Source organism: Electrona antarctica (assembly GCF_951216825.1).
Source record: "Electrona antarctica genome assembly, chromosome: 2".
NCBI lineage: Eukaryota > Metazoa > Chordata > Actinopteri > Myctophiformes > Myctophidae > Electrona > Electrona antarctica.
Genome location: NC_136807.1, coordinates 47,797,192 through 47,815,413, shown reverse-complemented (window position 1 = coordinate 47,815,413; position 18,222 = coordinate 47,797,192). Strand labels below are relative to the sequence as shown.

General features: G+C 43.2%; 1 protein-coding gene across 1 annotated transcript; it reads right to left on the bottom strand.

Moving 5' to 3' along the window:
* Nucleotides 1–234: 234 nt before the first annotated feature.
* Nucleotides 235–14,636, bottom strand: LOC306933647 (histone H1-like; the record flags this gene model as incomplete). The annotated part of the gene is made up of 3 exons (XM_079515962.1): nucleotides 235–241; nucleotides 8,837–8,982; nucleotides 14,166–14,636. The coding sequence occupies 3 exons, from the start codon at nucleotides 14,634–14,636 to the stop codon at nucleotides 235–237; spliced, it is 624 nt and encodes a 207-aa protein (XP_079372088.1).
* Between the last annotated feature and the right edge of the window lie 3,586 nt (nucleotides 14,637–18,222).

Here is an 18,222-nt window from a genome sequence, read left to right as displayed (position 1 = left end):
TTAGCAGACACTCTTAATCCAGAGCGATTTACATTAAATTTACAAAAAGCATGGCAATACATCACATACATAGAAAGGGGAGGCATTGTTTCATTGTATTGAACTCAACAAGATGCTTCACACCAAAACCAGCAGTTGTTCACACTTCATCGTCCTGGAATGGGTGCGGAATGAGACTCTTCTGTACCAAGCAAGTCTAGAGTTTTGGTTTAAATCTAATCTACATGTCTAGTATCAGTGGCTTCTCAAAGCGCGTGGGGGTTGAGGACGCTGTCATTGTACAGCTGCACAACTCCTGAATCCAGTCACCAGGAGTTAATCTGCAATAAAATGTAGTCCAATCTCCCATTTGATGCCCCGTACTGAGTTCAAAGGTTATCTAAAGTCCAATAAACATAACTCATGGGACCTTAAAGAAATTTAATTTTTTAATGATTACCACCGGGATACATATCCCAAAACGAATGGGTCAGCGTGATATGAACAAATGAGTGTGTGTGTGTGTGTGTGTGTGTGTGTGTGTGTGTGTGTGTGTGTGTGTGTGTGTGTGTGTGTGTGTGTGTGTGTGTGTGTGTGTGTGTGTGTGTGTGTGTGTGTGTGTGTGCGTGCGTGCGTGCGTGTATGCATTGATGTAGGCCTATGTATGTGTAAAAGGACCCCCCCTAAAATGAGAAGCTGCATCTCATGCAGAACATTGGGCCACACAACTAATAGTCTTCACGCAATGTCACCCAACACAAGACATTTTGTAAGATGTGTTTATCACTCTTCTACAGTATATAGAAAAACACCAACCTGGGTGTGCTTTTCATTAAAAGCAAATGGCCCATTGATTGATGGCTTCACAAATATTGATGTCAATATTTATTAGGGGTGGGGGGGATTTGCAAAATGTTCTAACTGAATGTATTGATTTGATTACGTGAGTAACTTTGATGTATTAATCTGATGACATGTATTCATTATCTGATGTAATGTAATGCCATGCATTGAATATTGTGTTGTACTGTTTTGGATCAGAGCAATGAGAGCATCATAGATAGGTCAGCAGCAGAAATTATGTTTGCAATACATAATATTAGCAATGAATATTTTAGAAAGGGTCCATATTTTTGCTCGTAAGGCAAAAAAAATGTATACGAAAATGTATTAATATAAAGCCATAAGCTTCCAGTGCCAACATGTGACCATGACGTAAAAAGTGAGGATACTCTTATAAAATAATGTGGTCGGCTCTTAAAAGAGCCTTTTGTGGGTATAAAGATGGAGCAGGCAGTTTACTTCTTTTTGCATTGTATGTACCCTAACCCTATGATGACTGATTATTATCAGAGCTTTCACGTTTTGATTTAACCAAAAACTAACAGACCTTTGAATAAAACTAATTCAATATCGAAAATGTATATGGAGAAACACGGTCCTCGTCCATTTTTTTCAGCAGGTAATCGATCCGCTCCGGGCCGGGCATCTCCTCTGGACAAACATACCACCCGACGGCGCGCTTTGAGTCGGGCGGGGAGAGCTGTTTCTCTGGAGAGAAACAGTTCAGTTTGTCATCACGGTCCAGGATGGAACCGGGCCGCTCTGTGGAGACACGTTCCACGGGGAGACGCGGGCAGAGAGGAGACTCCACGACCACCACACCGGTCAGGCCGGTCATCTCCCGCACCAGGCGCTGGAAGAGCAGCTTGCGGATAAGCAGGATCTCCCTCAGAGCCACTGTACCTGGACGGTAACGGTGAGGTTTCTTCACTCCACCGGTTGCCGGCGCGCTCTTACGAGCTGCCTTGGTGGCGAGCTGTTTCCTGGGCGCTTTGCCGCCGGTGGACATACGAGCGGTCTGCTTCTTAGTTCTTGCCATTGTATCTTGTCTTGTTCTCTTCCAAAGAAGTTGAGAATAGAATGCTTATTGCAGCCGCAAACTTCTGCTTTTATTTGCGCTTCTGAGACGCCGTTGTTCTCTGATTGGTCAGTGGTGAGTCCAGGCGATACCCACTCATTAATACCCACTCATCAAAATAATGAAGAGAGCGATTACATTTCAGGACCGCCTAAAATAAAGGTGGTCAATCATAGAGAAAACCTACAGGGATGCCCCCTATGTCAGCTGGTCCAGGGACTATATGCCAGGCGGTAAACCCATTGGATTTAACCAGATTATAAGAAAACAAAAAGAAAGCTATACCTGACGACTGGAAAGAGACTACCAAAAAACATAGCTAAATGGAATGCTATCTATCACTAAAAAGATAATATACATGGCTGAATACCTGAGCACGGTTTGTGTTCCTGTATGCTACATAATGCTTATGCTACATAAATTGTTACGTTAAACTGTGTGTGCGTGTGTGTGTGTGTGTGTGTGTGTGTGTGTGTGTGTGTGTGTGTGTGTGTGTGTGTGTGTGTGTGTGTGTGTGTGTGTGTGTGTGTGTGTGTGTGTGTGTGTGTTAGAGAGAGAGAGGGGGGGGAGTGGGAATGTCTCTCTCTCTCTCTCTCTCTCTCTCTCTCTCGCGACCCTTGATACAATAATAATCAATGTGTTGCGTGCCCTGGCCGTGATAATAAAGTACAAATAAAAACGAGATGATCACCTTTAGGGTAAAGATATATGCCCGCCCCTATCCAACCAATCTATAAGTCTACATAAAGTGCTATCTAAGGGGGTAGTGTAAGTGCTACGGGCCATGATGGAGTCTGAAAAGGTGGGTTTTCAGACTATAGCGGAATATTGGGAGTGAGGCTGCAGTTCTGATTGTAATGGGAAGTGCATTCCATAGTTTTGGAACACCATTGCTTGATGTTCTGTGTAAAGCACATTTAATTGACTTGTTGAAATAAAATGGCTTTGCCTTTCATAGTAGCGTGCCCCCCCTCATAGTGTTATTTAGAACAAAAGGAGTCATGCAGAACATTGGGCCATCTGCAATAAAATGTAGTCCAATCTCCCATTTGATGCCCCGTACTGAGTTCAAAGGTTATCTAAAGTCCAATAAACATAACTCATGGGACCTTAAAGAAATTTAATTTTTTAATGATTACCACCGGGATACATATCCCAAAACGAATGGGTCAGCGTGATATGAACAAATGAGTGTGTGTGTGTGTGTGTGTGTGTGTGTGTGTGTGTGTGTGTGTGTGTGTGTGTGTGTGTGTGTGTGTGTGTGTGTGTGTGTGTGTGTGTGTGTGTGTGTGTGCGTGCGTGCGTGCGTGTATGCATTGATGTAGGCCTATGTATGTGTAAAAGGACCCCCCCTAAAATGAGAAGCTGCATCTCATGCAGAACATTGGGCCACACAACTAATAGTCTTCACGCAATGTCACCCAACACAAGACATTTTGTAAGATGTGTTTATCACTCTTCTACAGTATATAGAAAAACACCAACCTGGGTGTGCTTTTCATTAAAAGCAAATGGCCCATTGATTGATGGCTTCACAAATATTGATGTCAATATTTATTAGGGGTGGGGGGGATTTGCAAAATGTTCTAACTGAATGTATTGATTTGATTACGTGAGTAACTTTGATGTATTAATCTGATGACATGTATTCATTATCTGATGTAATGTAATGCCATGCATTGAATATTGTGTTGTACTGTTTTGGATCAGAGCAATGAGAGCATCATAGATAGGTCAGCAGCAGAAATTATGTTTGCAATACATAATATTAGCAATGAATATTTTAGAAAGGGTCCATATTTTTGCTCGTAAGGCAAAAAAAATGTATACGAAAATGTATTAATATAAAGCCATAAGCTTCCAGTGCCAACATGTGACCATGACGTAAAAAGTGAGGATACTCTTATAAAATAATGTGGTCGGCTCTTAAAAGAGCCTTTTGTGGGTATAAAGATGGAGCAGGCAGTTTACTTCTTTTTGCATTGTATGTACCCTAACCCTATGATGACTGATTATTATCAGAGCTTTCACGTTTTGATTTAACCAAAAACTAACAGACCTTTGAATAAAACTAATTCAATATCGAAAATGTATATGGAGAAACACGGTCCTCGTCCATTTTTTTCAGCAGGTAATCGATCCGCTCCGGGCCGGGCATCTCCTCTGGACAAACATACCACCCGACGGCGCGCTTTGAGTCGGGCGGGGAGAGCTGTTTCTCTGGAGAGAAACAGTTCAGTTTGTCATCACGGTCCAGGATGGAACCGGGCCGCTCTGTGGAGACACGTTCCACGGGGAGACGCGGGCAGAGAGGAGACTCCACGACCACCACACCGGTCAGGCCGGTCATCTCCCGCACCAGGCGCTGGAAGAGCAGCTTGCGGATAAGCAGGATCTCCCTCAGAGCCACTGTACCTGGACGGTAACGGTGAGGTTTCTTCACTCCACCGGTTGCCGGCGCGCTCTTACGAGCTGCCTTGGTGGCGAGCTGTTTCCTGGGCGCTTTGCCGCCGGTGGACATACGAGCGGTCTGCTTCTTAGTTCTTGCCATTGTATCTTGTCTTGTTCTCTTCCAAAGAAGTTGAGAATAGAATGCTTATTGCAGCCGCAAACTTCTGCTTTTATTTGCGCTTCTGAGACGCCGTTGTTCTCTGATTGGTCAGTGGTGAGTCCAGGCGATACCCACTCATTAATACCCACTCATCAAAATAATGAAGAGAGCGATTACATTTCAGGACCGCCTAAAATAAAGGTGGTCAATCATAGAGAAAACCTACAGGGATGCCCCCTATGTCAGCTGGTCCAGGGACTATATGCCAGGCGGTAAACCCATTGGATTTAACCAGATTATAAGAAAACAAAAAGAAAGCTATACCTGACGACTGGAAAGAGACTACCAAAAAACATAGCTAAATGGAATGCTATCTATCACTAAAAAGATAATATACATGGCTGAATACCTGAGCACGGTTTGTGTTCCTGTATGCTACATAATGCTTATGCTACATAAATTGTTACGTTAAACTGTGTGTGCGTGTGTGTGTGTGTGTGTGTGTGTGTGTGTGTGTGTGTGTGTGTGTGTGTGTGTGTGTGTGTGTGTGTGTGTGTGTGTGTGTGTGTGTGTGTGTGTGTGTGTGTGTGTGTGTGTGTGTGTTAGAGAGAGAGGGGGGGGGAGTGGGAATGTCTCTCTCTCTCTCTCTCTCTCTCTCTCTCTCTCTCTCTCTCTCGCGACCCTTGATACAATAATAATCAATGTGTTGCGTGCCCTGGCCGTGATAATAAAGTACAAATAAAAACGAGATGATCACCTTTAGGGTAAACATATATGCCCGCCCCTATCCAACCAATCTATAAGTCTACATAAAGTGCTATCTAAGGGGGTAGTGTAAGTGCTACGGGCCATGATGGAGTCTGAAAAGGTGGGTTTTCAGACTATAGCGGAATATTGGGAGTGAGGCTGCAGTTCTGATTGTAATGGGAAGTGCATTCCATAGTTTTGGAACACCATTGCTTGATGTTCTGTGTAAAGCACATTTAATTGACTTGTTGAAATAAAATGGCTTTGCCTTTCATAGTAGCGTGCCCCCCCTCATAGTGTTATTTAGAACAAAAGGAGTCATGCAGAACATTGGGCCATCTGCAATAAAATGTAGTCCAATCTCCCATTTGATGCCCCGTACTGAGTTCAAAGGTTATCTAAAGTCCAATAAACATAACTCATGGGACCTTAAAGAAATTTAATTTTTTAATGATTACCACCGGGATACATATCCCAAAACGAATGGGTCAGCGTGATATGAACAAATGAGTGTGTGTGTGTGTGTGTGTGTGTGTGTGTGTGTGTGTGTGTGTGTGTGTGTGTGTGTGTGTGTGTGTGTGTGTGTGTGTGTGTGTGTGTGTGTGTGTGCGTGCGTGCGTGCGTGTATGCATTGATGTAGGCCTATGTATGTGTAAAAGGACCCCCCCTAAAATGAGAAGCTGCATCTCATGCAGAACATTGGGCCACACAACTAATAGTCTTCACGCAATGTCACCCAACACAAGATATTTTGTAAGATGTGTTTATCACTCTTCTACAGTATATAGAAAAACACCAACCTGGGTGTGCTTTTCATTAAAAGCAAATGGCCCATTGATTGATGGCTTCACAAATATTGATGTCAATATTTATTAGGGGTGGGGGGGATTTGCAAAATGTTCTAACTGAATGTATTGATTTGATTACGTGAGTAACTTTGATGTATTAATCTGATGACATGTATTCATTATCTGATGTAATGTAATGCCATGCATTGAATATTGTGTTGTACTGTTTTGGATCAGAGCAATGAGAGCATCATAGATAGGTCAGCAGCAGAAATTATGTTTGCAATACATAATATTAGCAATGAATATTTTAGAAAGGGTCCATATTTTTGCTCGTAAGGCAAAAAAAATGTATACGAAAATGTATTAATATAAAGCCATAAGCTTCCAGTGCCAACATGTGACCATGACGTAAAAAGTGAGGATACTCTTATAAAATAATGTGGTCGGCTCTTAAAAGAGCCTTTTGTGGGTATAAAGATGGAGCAGGCAGTTTACTTCTTTTTGCATTGTATGTACCCTAACCCTATGATGACTGATTATTATCAGAGCTTTCACGTTTTGATTTAACCAAAAACTAACAGACCTTTGAATAAAACTAATTCAATATCGAAAATGTATATGGAGAAACACGGTCCTCGTCCATTTTTTTCAGCAGGTAATCGATCCGCTCCGGGCCGGGCATCTCCTCTGGACAAACATACCACCCGACGGCGCGCTTTGAGTCGGGCGGGGAGAGCTGTTTCTCTGGAGAGAAACAGTTCAGTTTGTCATCACGGTCCAGGATGGAACCGGGCCGCTCTGTGGAGACACGTTCCACGGGGAGACGCGGGCAGAGAGGAGACTCCACGACCACCACACCGGTCAGGCCGGTCATCTCCCGCACCAGGCGCTGGAAGAGCAGCTTGCGGATAAGCAGGATCTCCCTCAGAGCCACTGTACCTGGACGGTAACGGTGAGGTTTCTTCACTCCACCGGTTGCCGGCGCGCTCTTACGAGCTGCCTTGGTGGCGAGCTGTTTCCTGGGCGCTTTGCCGCCGGTGGACATACGAGCGGTCTGCTTCTTAGTTCTTGCCATTGTATCTTGTCTTGTTCTCTTCCAAAGAAGTTGAGAATAGAATGCTTATTGCAGCCGCAAACTTCTGCTTTTATTTGCGCTTCTGAGACGCCGTTGTTCTCTGATTGGTCAGTGGTGAGTCCAGGCGATACCCACTCATTAATACCCACTCATCAAAATAATGAAGAGAGCGATTACATTTCAGGACCGCCTAAAATAAAGGTGGTCAATCATAGAGAAAACCTACAGGGATGCCCCCTATGTCAGCTGGTCCAGGGACTATATGCCAGGCGGTAAATACCTGAGCACGGTTTGTGTTCCTGTATGCTTTCCGTGTGTGGACATACATAAATTGTTACGTTAAACTGTGTGTGCGTGTGTGTGTGAGTGTGTGTGTGTGTGTGTGTGTGTGTGTGTGTGTGTGTGTGTGTGTGTGTGTGTGTGTGTGTGTGTGTGTGTGTGTGTGTGTGTGTGTGTGTGTGTGTGTGTGTGTGTGTTAGAGAGAGAGGGGGGGGGGGAGTGGGAATGTCTCTCTCTCTCTCTCTCTCTCTCTCTCTCTCTCTCGCGACCCTTGATACAATAATAATCAATGTGTTGCGTGCCCTGGCCGTGATAATAAAGTACAAATAAAAACGAGATGATCACCTTTAGGGTAAACATATATGCCCGCCCCTATCCAACCAATCTATAAGTCTACATAAAGTGCTATCTAAGGGGGTAGTGTAAGTGCTACGGGCCATGATGGAGTCTGAAAAGGTGGGTTTTCAGACTATAGCGGAATATTGGGAGTGAGGCTGCAGTTCTGATTGTAATGGGAAGTGCATTCCATAGTTTTGGAACACCATTGCTTGATGTTCTGTGTAAAGCACATTTAATTGACTTGTTGAAATAAAATGGCTTTGCCTTTCATAGTAGCGTGCCCCCCCTCATAGTGTTATTTAGAACAAAAGGAGTCATGCAGAACATTGGGCCACACAACTAATAGTCTTCACGCAATGTCACCCAACACAAGACATTTTGTAAGATGTGTTTATCACTCTTCTACAGTATATAGAAAAACACCAACCTGGGTGTACATGCTTTTCATTAAAAGCAAATGGCCCATTGATTGATGGCTTCAAAAATATTGATGTCAATATGTATTAGGGGTGGGGGGGATTTGCAAAATGTTCTAACTGAATGTATTGATTTGATTACGTGACTAATAAAATGGCTTTGCCTTTCATAGCGTGCCCCCTAGTGTTATTTAGAACAAAAGGAGTCATAAGGCAAAAAAAATGTATACGAAAATGTATTAATATAAAGCCATAAGCTTCCAGTGCCAACATGTGACCATGACGTAAAAAGTGAGGATAGTATACTCTTATAAAATAATGTGGTCGGCTCTTAAAAGAGCCTTTTGTGGGTATAAAGATGGAGCAGGCAGTTTACTTCTTTTTGGGAGCGGCCTTCTTTGCTGCCTTGGGTTTGGCAACCTTCTTGGCTGGAGCTTGGACTTATATCGTGTTATGTAGACAACACTAGATTCGAATTGCATTGTATGTACCCTAACCCTATGATGACTGATTATTATCAGAGCTTTCACGTTTTGATTTAACCAAAAACGAACAGACCTTTGAATAAAACTAAAACAATATCGAAAATGTATATGGAGAAACACGGTCCTCGTCCATTCCACTGTTACGTTCTTAGCTTACGCATTTACTACTTTCTATGTATGTGATGTATTGCCATGCTTTTTGTAAATTTAATGTAAATCGCTCGCTCTGTACATTTGCTTTGCAGCATGGCACATAATGAAGTATCTTAGCTTGGCTAAGAAGCCCGCTGCTGCGGGCTTCTTAGCCACTTTCTTGGGGCTCTTGGCGGCCTTCTTCGGGCTTTTAGCTGCTACTTTCTTGGCGGCAGGCTTCTTGGCTTTCTTGGGTGATTTCTTGGCGGCTGCGGGCTTCTTTGCTGCCACCTTCTTGGGCTTCTTAGCTGCTGCGGGTTTCTTGACTGAAGCAGGCTTCTTTGCTTTAACTGCTTTCTTAGCAATAGGTTTCTTTACCTTCACCGCTTCTGCCTTGTTCATCTTGAAAGAGCCAGAAGCCCCGGTGCCTTTGAGCTGGACCAGGGTGCCTTTAGCGACCAGGCTCTTGACGGCGATCTTAACGCGGGACTTGTTCTTCTCAACATCGTAGCCGCCGGCAGCCAGAGCCTTCTTGACCGCAGCCAGGGACACACCGCTCCGCTCCTTGGAGGCGGACACGGCCTTGACGACCAGCTCAGCGACGCTGGGGCCGGTGTTCTTGGGTCGGGGTGGTGCCTTCTTCTTGGCGGCCTTGGCCAGTGACGGAGCTGGTGCTGGTGCGACTTCTGCCATTATTGTCTCGGATAGTAGATTGCTGTTCCTTCTCTCAAGTAAACTCTCACAGACTGATGCTGAACGCTCTGAAGGGGCTGGACTTAAACACCACATGAGAACCATGTAGAGTCAACACACAAAGGCCCTCTTCTCTCTTGTGCCACTTGTGTTTTCTCCTCGATTAAAACAAGTTATAACAAACTACTGTGTATATTATTTAATGCGACAAAGAGCTGACACACATGTGCCTTTCTATCATGAATGTATATCTAAGATGAAAGCAGTGCACTCCTTTTTAGTAATAACCTCAAAACATCACCTGTCTAGAGTCAGATCAAAGTGTTGCCTTTGTCATTTTTCTTCTAAAATATTGTAAACTATGTTCTAATAACAACAATACTCACAATCAATTTAGTAGACATTCCTGGTGACGTGATACCATAAACTATGATTTTGTTATGTCATCCGTTTTGCTATAAATATAATGTTTCTGAACGCAGTAAACACACTCCTGTTCAAGGAAAGCATGATGGTGGAGTTGATCCCAACTTCCAATGACAGAATGCCAGCTGTTGGAAAACTTGGTTAATTTTAATTTGGACAAATAACTCACTGTGATCAGAAAACTAAGAGTGTTTAAATCTTCTATAAACTGTATGTATATTTGATTATGGAGACACTTCTCAGGTAGGCCTAGATACTTCTAGCCTGGTTAATAAACCAGACCGAATCAGCCGTTGGCAAAAAAAGAAAAGCCTGCCAGTGTTGTGTGATATTAGTCTGGCTTATTAGCCAGGCTAAGATACTTCATTATGTGCCATGCTGCAAAGCAAATGTACTCATTGTACTCTGTATAAAATACAAATATATATAGGCATACTTCTTCCCTAGTGCCATTTCACACATTTCCATTACAATTACAATTACAATGTATGCGTTTAGCAGACACTCTTAATCCAGAGCGATTTACATTAAATTTACAAAAAGCATGGCAATACATCACATACATAGAAAGGGGAGGCATTGTTTCATTGTATTGAACTCAACAAGATGCTTCACACCAAAACCAGCAGTTGTTCACACTTCATCGTCCTGGAATGGGTGCGGAATGAGACTCTTCTGTACCAAGCAAGTCTAGAGTTTTGGTTTAAATCTAATCTACATGTCTAGTATCAGTGGCTTCTCAAAGCGCGTGGGGGTTGAGGACGCTGTCATTGTACAGCTGCACAACTCCTGAATCCAGTCACCAGGAGTTAATCTGCAATAAAATGTAGTCCAATCTCCCATTTGATGCCCCGTACTGAGTTCAAAGGTTATCTAAAGTCCAATAAACATAACTCATGGGACCTTAAAGAAATTTAATTTTTTAATGATTACCACCGGGATACATATCCCAAAACGAATGGGTCAGCGTGATATGAACAAATGAGTGTGTGTGTGTGTGTGTGTGTGTGTGTGTGTGTGTGTGTGTGTGTGTGTGTGTGTGTGTGTGTGTGTGTGTGTGTGTGTGTGTGTGTGTGTGTGTGTGTGCGTGCGTGCGTGCGTGTATGCATTGATGTAGGCCTATGTATGTGTAAAAGGACCCCCCCTAAAATGAGAAGCTGCATCTCATGCAGAACATTGGGCCACACAACTAATAGTCTTCACGCAATGTCACCCAACACAAGACATTTTGTAAGATGTGTTTATCACTCTTCTACAGTATATAGAAAAACACCAACCTGGGTGTGCTTTTCATTAAAAGCAAATGGCCCATTGATTGATGGCTTCACAAATATTGATGTCAATATTTATTAGGGGTGGGGGGGATTTGCAAAATGTTCTAACTGAATGTATTGATTTGATTACGTGAGTAACTTTGATGTATTAATCTGATGACATGTATTCATTATCTGATGTAATGTAATGCCATGCATTGAATATTGTGTTGTACTGTTTTGGATCAGAGCAATGAGAGCATCATAGATAGGTCAGCAGCAGAAATTATGTTTGCAATACATAATATTAGCAATGAATATTTTAGAAAGGGTCCATATTTTTGCTCGTAAGGCAAAAAAAATGTATACGAAAATGTATTAATATAAAGCCATAAGCTTCCAGTGCCAACATGTGACCATGACGTAAAAAGTGAGGATACTCTTATAAAATAATGTGGTCGGCTCTTAAAAGAGCCTTTTGTGGGTATAAAGATGGAGCAGGCAGTTTACTTCTTTTTGCATTGTATGTACCCTAACCCTATGATGACTGATTATTATCAGAGCTTTCACGTTTTGATTTAACCAAAAACTAACAGACCTTTGAATAAAACTAATTCAATATCGAAAATGTATATGGAGAAACACGGTCCTCGTCCATTTTTTTCAGCAGGTAATCGATCCGCTCCGGGCCGGGCATCTCCTCTGGACAAACATACCACCCGACGGCGCGCTTTGAGTCGGGCGGGGAGAGCTGTTTCTCTGGAGAGAAACAGTTCAGTTTGTCATCACGGTCCAGGATGGAACCGGGCCGCTCTGTGGAGACACGTTCCACGGGGAGACGCGGGCAGAGAGGAGACTCCACGACCACCACACCGGTCAGGCCGGTCATCTCCCGCACCAGGCGCTGGAAGAGCAGCTTGCGGATAAGCAGGATCTCCCTCAGAGCCACTGTACCTGGACGGTAACGGTGAGGTTTCTTCACTCCACCGGTTGCCGGCGCGCTCTTACGAGCTGCCTTGGTGGCGAGCTGTTTCCTGGGCGCTTTGCCGCCGGTGGACATACGAGCGGTCTGCTTCTTAGTTCTTGCCATTGTATCTTGTCTTGTTCTCTTCCAAAGAAGTTGAGAATAGAATGCTTATTGCAGCCGCAAACTTCTGCTTTTATTTGCGCTTCTGAGACGCCGTTGTTCTCTGATTGGTCAGTGGTGAGTCCAGGCGATACCCACTCATTAATACCCACTCATCAAAATAATGAAGAGAGCGATTACATTTCAGGACCGCCTAAAATAAAGGTGGTCAATCATAGAGAAAACCTACAGGGATGCCCCCTATGTCAGCTGGTCCAGGGACTATATATGCCAGGCGGTAAACCCATTGGATTTAACCAGATTATAAGAAAACAAAAAGAAAGCTATACCTGACGACTGGAAAGAGACTACCAAAAAACATAGCTAAATGGAATGCTATCTATCACTAAAAAGATAATATACATGGCTGAATACCTGAGCACGGTTTGTGTTCCTGTATGCTTTCCGTGTGTGGACATACATAAATTGTTACGTTAAACTGTGTGTGCGTGTGTGTGTGTGTGTGTGTGTGTGTGTGTGTGTGTGTGTGTGTGTGTGTGTGTGTGTGTGTGTGTGTGTGTGTGTGTGTGTGTGTGTGTGTGTGTGTGTTAGAGAGAGAGGGGGGGGGGGAGTGGGAATGTCTCTCTCTCTCTCTCTCTCTCTCTCTCTCTCTCTCTCTCTCGCGACCCTTGATACAATAATAATCAATGTGTTGCGTGCCCTGGCCGTGATAATAAAGTACAAATAAAAACGAGATGATCACCTTTAGGGTAAACATATATGCCCGCCCCTATCCAACCAATCTATAAGTCTACATAAAGTGCTATCTAAGGGGGTAGTGTAAGTGCTACGGGCCATGATGGAGTCTGAAAAGGTGGGTTTTCAGACTATAGCGGAATATTGGGAGTGAGGCTGCAGTTCTGATTGTAATGGGAAGTGCATTCCATAGTTTTGGAACACCATTGCTTGATGTTCTGTGTAAAGCACATTTAATTGACTTGTTGAAATAAAATGGCTTTGCCTTTCATAGTAGCGTGCCCCCCCTCATAGTGTTATTTAGAACAAAAGGAGTCATGCAGAACATTGGGCCACACAACTAATAGTCTTCACGCAATGTCACCCAACACAAGACATTTTGTAAGATGTGTTTATCACTCTTCTACAGTATATAGAAAAACACCAACCTGGGTGTACATGCTTTTCATTAAAAGCAAATGGCCCATTGATTGATGGCTTCAAAAATATTGATGTCAATATGTATTAGGGGTGGGGGGGATTTGCAAAATGTTCTAACTGAATGTATTGATTTGATTACGTGACTAATAAAATGGCTTTGCCTTTCATAGCGTGCCCCCTAGTGTTATTTAGAACAAAAGGAGTCATAAGGCAAAAAAAATGTATACGAAAATGTATTAATATAAAGCCATAAGCTTCCAGTGCCAACATGTGACCATGACGTAAAAAGTGAGGATAGTATACTCTTATAAAATAATGTGGTCGGCTCTTAAAAGAGCCTTTTGTGGGTATAAAGATGGAGCAGGCAGTTTACTTCTTTTTGGGAGCGGCCTTCTTTGCTGCCTTGGGTTTGGCAACCTTCTTGGCTGGAGCTTGGACTTATATCGTGTTATGTAGACAACACTAGATTCGAATTGCATTGTATGTACCCTAACCCTATGATGACTGATTATTATCAGAGCTTTCACGTTTTGATTTAACCAAAAACGAACAGACCTTTGAATAAAACTAAAACAATATCGAAAATGTATATGGAGAAACACGGTCCTCGTCCATTCCACTGTTACGTTCTTAGCTTACGCATTTACTACTTTCTATGTATGTGATGTATTGCCATGCTTTTTGTAAATTTAATGTAAATCGCTCGCTCTGTACATTTGCTTTGCAGCATGGCACATAATGAAGTATCTTAGCTTGGCTAAGAAGCCCGCTGCTGCGGGCTTCTTAGCCACTTTCTTGGGGCTCTTGGCGGCCTTCTTCGGGCTTTTAGCTGCTACTTTCTTGGCGGCAGGCTTCTTGGCTTTCTTGGGTGATTTCTTGGCGGCTGCGGGCTTCTTTGCTGCCACCTTCTTGGGCTTCTTAGCTGCTGCGGGTTTCTTGACTGAAGCAGGCTTCTTTGCTTTAACTGCTTTCTTAGCAATAGGTTTCTTTACCTTCACCGCTTCTGCCTTGTTCATCTTGAAAGAGCCAGAAGCCCCGGTGCCTTTGAGCTGGACCAGGGTGCCTTTAGCGACCAGGCTCTTGACGGCGATCTTAACGCGGGACTTGTTCTTCTCAACATCGTAGCCGCCGGCAGCCAGAGCCTTCTTGACCGCAGCCAGGGACACACCGCTCCGCTCCTTGGAGGCGGACACGGCCTTGACGACCAGCTCAGCGACGCTGGGGCCGGTGTTCTTGGGTCGGGGTGGTGCCTTCTTCTTGGCGGCCTTGGCCAGTGACGGAGCTGGTGCTGGTGCGACTTCTGCCATTATTGTCTCGGATAGTAGATTGCTGTTCCTTCTCTCAAGTAAACTCTCACAGACTGATGCTGAACGCTCTGAAGGGGCTGGACTTAAACACCACATGAGAACCATGTAGAGTCAACACACAAAGGCCCTCTTCTCTCTTGTGCCACTTGTGTTTTCTCCTCGATTAAAACAAGTTATAACAAACTACTGTGTATATTATTTAATGCGACAAAGAGCTGACACACATGTGCCTTTCTATCATGAATGTATATCTAAGATGAAAGCAGTGCACTCCTTTTTAGTAATAACCTCAAAACATCACCTGTCTAGAGTCAGATCAAAGTGTTGCCTTTGTCATTTTTCTTCTAAAATATTGTAAACTATGTTCTAATAACAACAATACTCACAATCAATTTAGTAGACATTCCTGGTGACGTGATACCATAAACTATGATTTTGTTATGTCATCCGTTTTGCTATAAATATAATGTTTCTGAACGCAGTAAACACACTCCTGTTCAAGGAAAGCATGATGGTGGAGTTGATCCCAACTTCCAATGACAGAATGCCAGCTGTTGGAAAACTTGGTTAATTTTAATTTGGACAAATAACTCACTGTGATCAGAAAACTAAGAGTGTTTAAATCTTCTATAAACTGTATGTATATTTGATTATGGAGACACTTCTCAGGTAGGCCTAGATACTTCTAGCCTGGTTAATAAACCAGACCGAATCAGCCGTTGGCAAAAAAAGAAAAGCCTGCCAGTGTTGTGTGATATTAGTCTGGCTTATTAGCCAGGCTAAGATACTTCATTATGTGCCATGCTGCAAAGCAAATGTACTCATTGTACTCTGTATAAAATACAAATATATATAGGCATACTTCTTCCCTAGTGCCATTTCACACATTTCCATTACAATTACAATTACAATGTATGCGTTTAGCAGACACTCTTAATCCAGAGCGATTTACATTAAATTTACAAAAAGCATGGCAATACATCACATACATAGAAAGGGGAGGCATTGTTTCATTGTATTGAACTCAACAAGATGCTTCACACCAAAACCAGCAGTTGTTCACACTTCATCGTCCTGGAATGGGTGCGGAATGAGACTCTTCTGTACCAAGCAAGTCTAGAGTTTTGGTTTAAATCTAATCTACATGTCTAGTATCAGTGGCTTCTCAAAGCGCGTGGGGGTTGAGGACGCTGTCATTGTACAGCTGCACAACTCCTGAATCCAGTCACCAGGAGTTAATCTGCAATAAAATGTAGTCCAATCTCCCATTTGATGCCCCGTACTGAGTTCAAAGGTTATCTAAAGTCCAATAAACATAACTCATGGGACCTTAAAGAAATTTAATTTTTTAATGATTACCACCGGGATACATATCCCAAAACGAATGGGTCAGCGTGATATGAACAAATGAGTGTGTGTGTGTGTGTGTGTGTGTGTGTGTGTGTGTGTGTGTGTGTGTGTGTGTGTGTGTGTGTGTGTGTGTGTGTGTGTGTGTGTGTGTGTGTGTGTGTGTGTGTGTGTGCGTGCGTGCGTGCGTGCGTGTATGCATTGATGTAGGCCTATGTATGTGTAAAAGGACCCCCCCTAAAATGAGAAGCTGCATCTCATGCAGAACATTGGGCCACACAACTAATAGTCTTCACGCAATGTCACCCAACACAAGACATTTTGTAAGATGTGTTTATCACTCTTCTACAGTATATAGAAAAACACCAACCTGGGTGTGCTTTTCATTAAAAGCAAATGGCCCATTGATTGATGGCTTCACAAATATTGATGTCAATATTTATTAGGGGTGGGGGGGATTTGCAAAATGTTCTAACTGAATGTATTGATTTGATTACGTGAGTAACTTTGATGTATTAATCTGATGACATGTATTCATTATCTGATGTAATGTAATGCCATGCATTGAATATTGTGTTGTACTGTTTTGGATCAGAGCAATGAGAGCATCATAGATAGGTCAGCAGCAGAAATTATGTTTGCAATACATAATATTAGCAATGAATATTTTAGAAAGGGTCCATATTTTTGCTCGTAAGGCAAAAAAAATGTATACGAAAATGTATTAATATAAAGCCATAAGCTTCCAGTGCCAACATGTGACCATGACGTAAAAAGTGAGGATACTCTTATAAAATAATGTGGTCGGCTCTTAAAAGAGCCTTTTGTGGGTATAAAGATGGAGCAGGCAGTTTACTTCTTTTTGCATTGTATGTACCCTAACCCTATGATGACTGATTATTATCAGAGCTTTCACGTTTTGATTTAACCAAAAACTAACAGACCTTTGAATAAAACTAATTCAATATCGAAAATGTATATGGAGAAACACGGTCCTCGTCCATTTTTTTCAGCAGGTAATCGATCCGCTCCGGGCCGGGCATCTCCTCTGGACAAACATACCACCCGACGGCGCGCTTTGAGTCGGGCGGGGAGAGCTGTTTCTCTGGAGAGAAACAGTTCAGTTTGTCATCACGGTCCAGGATGGAACCGGGCCGCTCTGTGGAGACACGTTCCACGGGGAGACGCGGGCAGAGAGGAGACTCCACGACCACCACACCGGTCAGGCCGGTCATCTCCCGCACCAGGCGCTGGAAGAGCAGCTTGCGGATAAGCAGGATCTCCCTCAGAGCCACTGTACCTGGACGGTAACGGTGAGGTTTCTTCACTCCACCGGTTGCCGGCGCGCTCTTACGAGCTGCCTTGGTGGCGAGCTGTTTCCTGGGCGCTTTGCCGCCGGTGGACATACGAGCGGTCTGCTTCTTAGTTCTTGCCATTGTATCTTGTCTTGTTCTCTTCCAAAGAAGTTGAGAATAGAATGCTTATTGCAGCCGCAAACTTCTGCTTTTATTTGCGCTTCTGAGACGCCGTTGTTCTCTGATTGGTCAGTGGTGAGTCCAGGCGATACCCACTCATTAATACCCACTCATCAAAATAATGAAGAGAGCGATTACATTTCAGGACCGCCTAAAATAAAGGTGGTCAATCATAGAGAAAACCTACAGGGATGCCCCCTATGTCAGCTGGTCCAGGGACTATATGCCAGGCGGTAAACCCATTGGATTTAACCAGATTATAAGAAAACAAAAAGAAAGCTATACCTGACGACTGGAAAGAGACTACCAAAAAACATAGCTAAATGGAATGCTATCTATCACTAAAAAGATAATATACATGGCTGAATACCTGAGCACGGTTTGTGTTCCTGTATGCTTTCCGTGTGTGGACATACATAAATTGTTACGTTAAACTGTGTGTGCGTGTGTGTGTGTGTGTGTGTGTGTGTGTGTGTGTGTGTGTGTGTGTGTGTGTGTGTGTGTGTGTGTGTGTGTGTGTGTGTGTGTGTGTGTTAGAGAGAGAGGGGGGGGAGTGGGAATGTCTCTCTCTCTCTCTCTCTCTCTCTCTCTCTCTCTCTCGCGACCCTTGATACAATAATAATCAATGTGTTGCGTGCCCTGGCCGTGATAATAAAGTACAAATAAAAACGAGATGATCACCTTTAGGGTAAACATATATGCCCGCCCCTATCCAACCAATCTATAAGTCTACATAAAGTGCTATCTAAGGGGGTAGTGTAAGT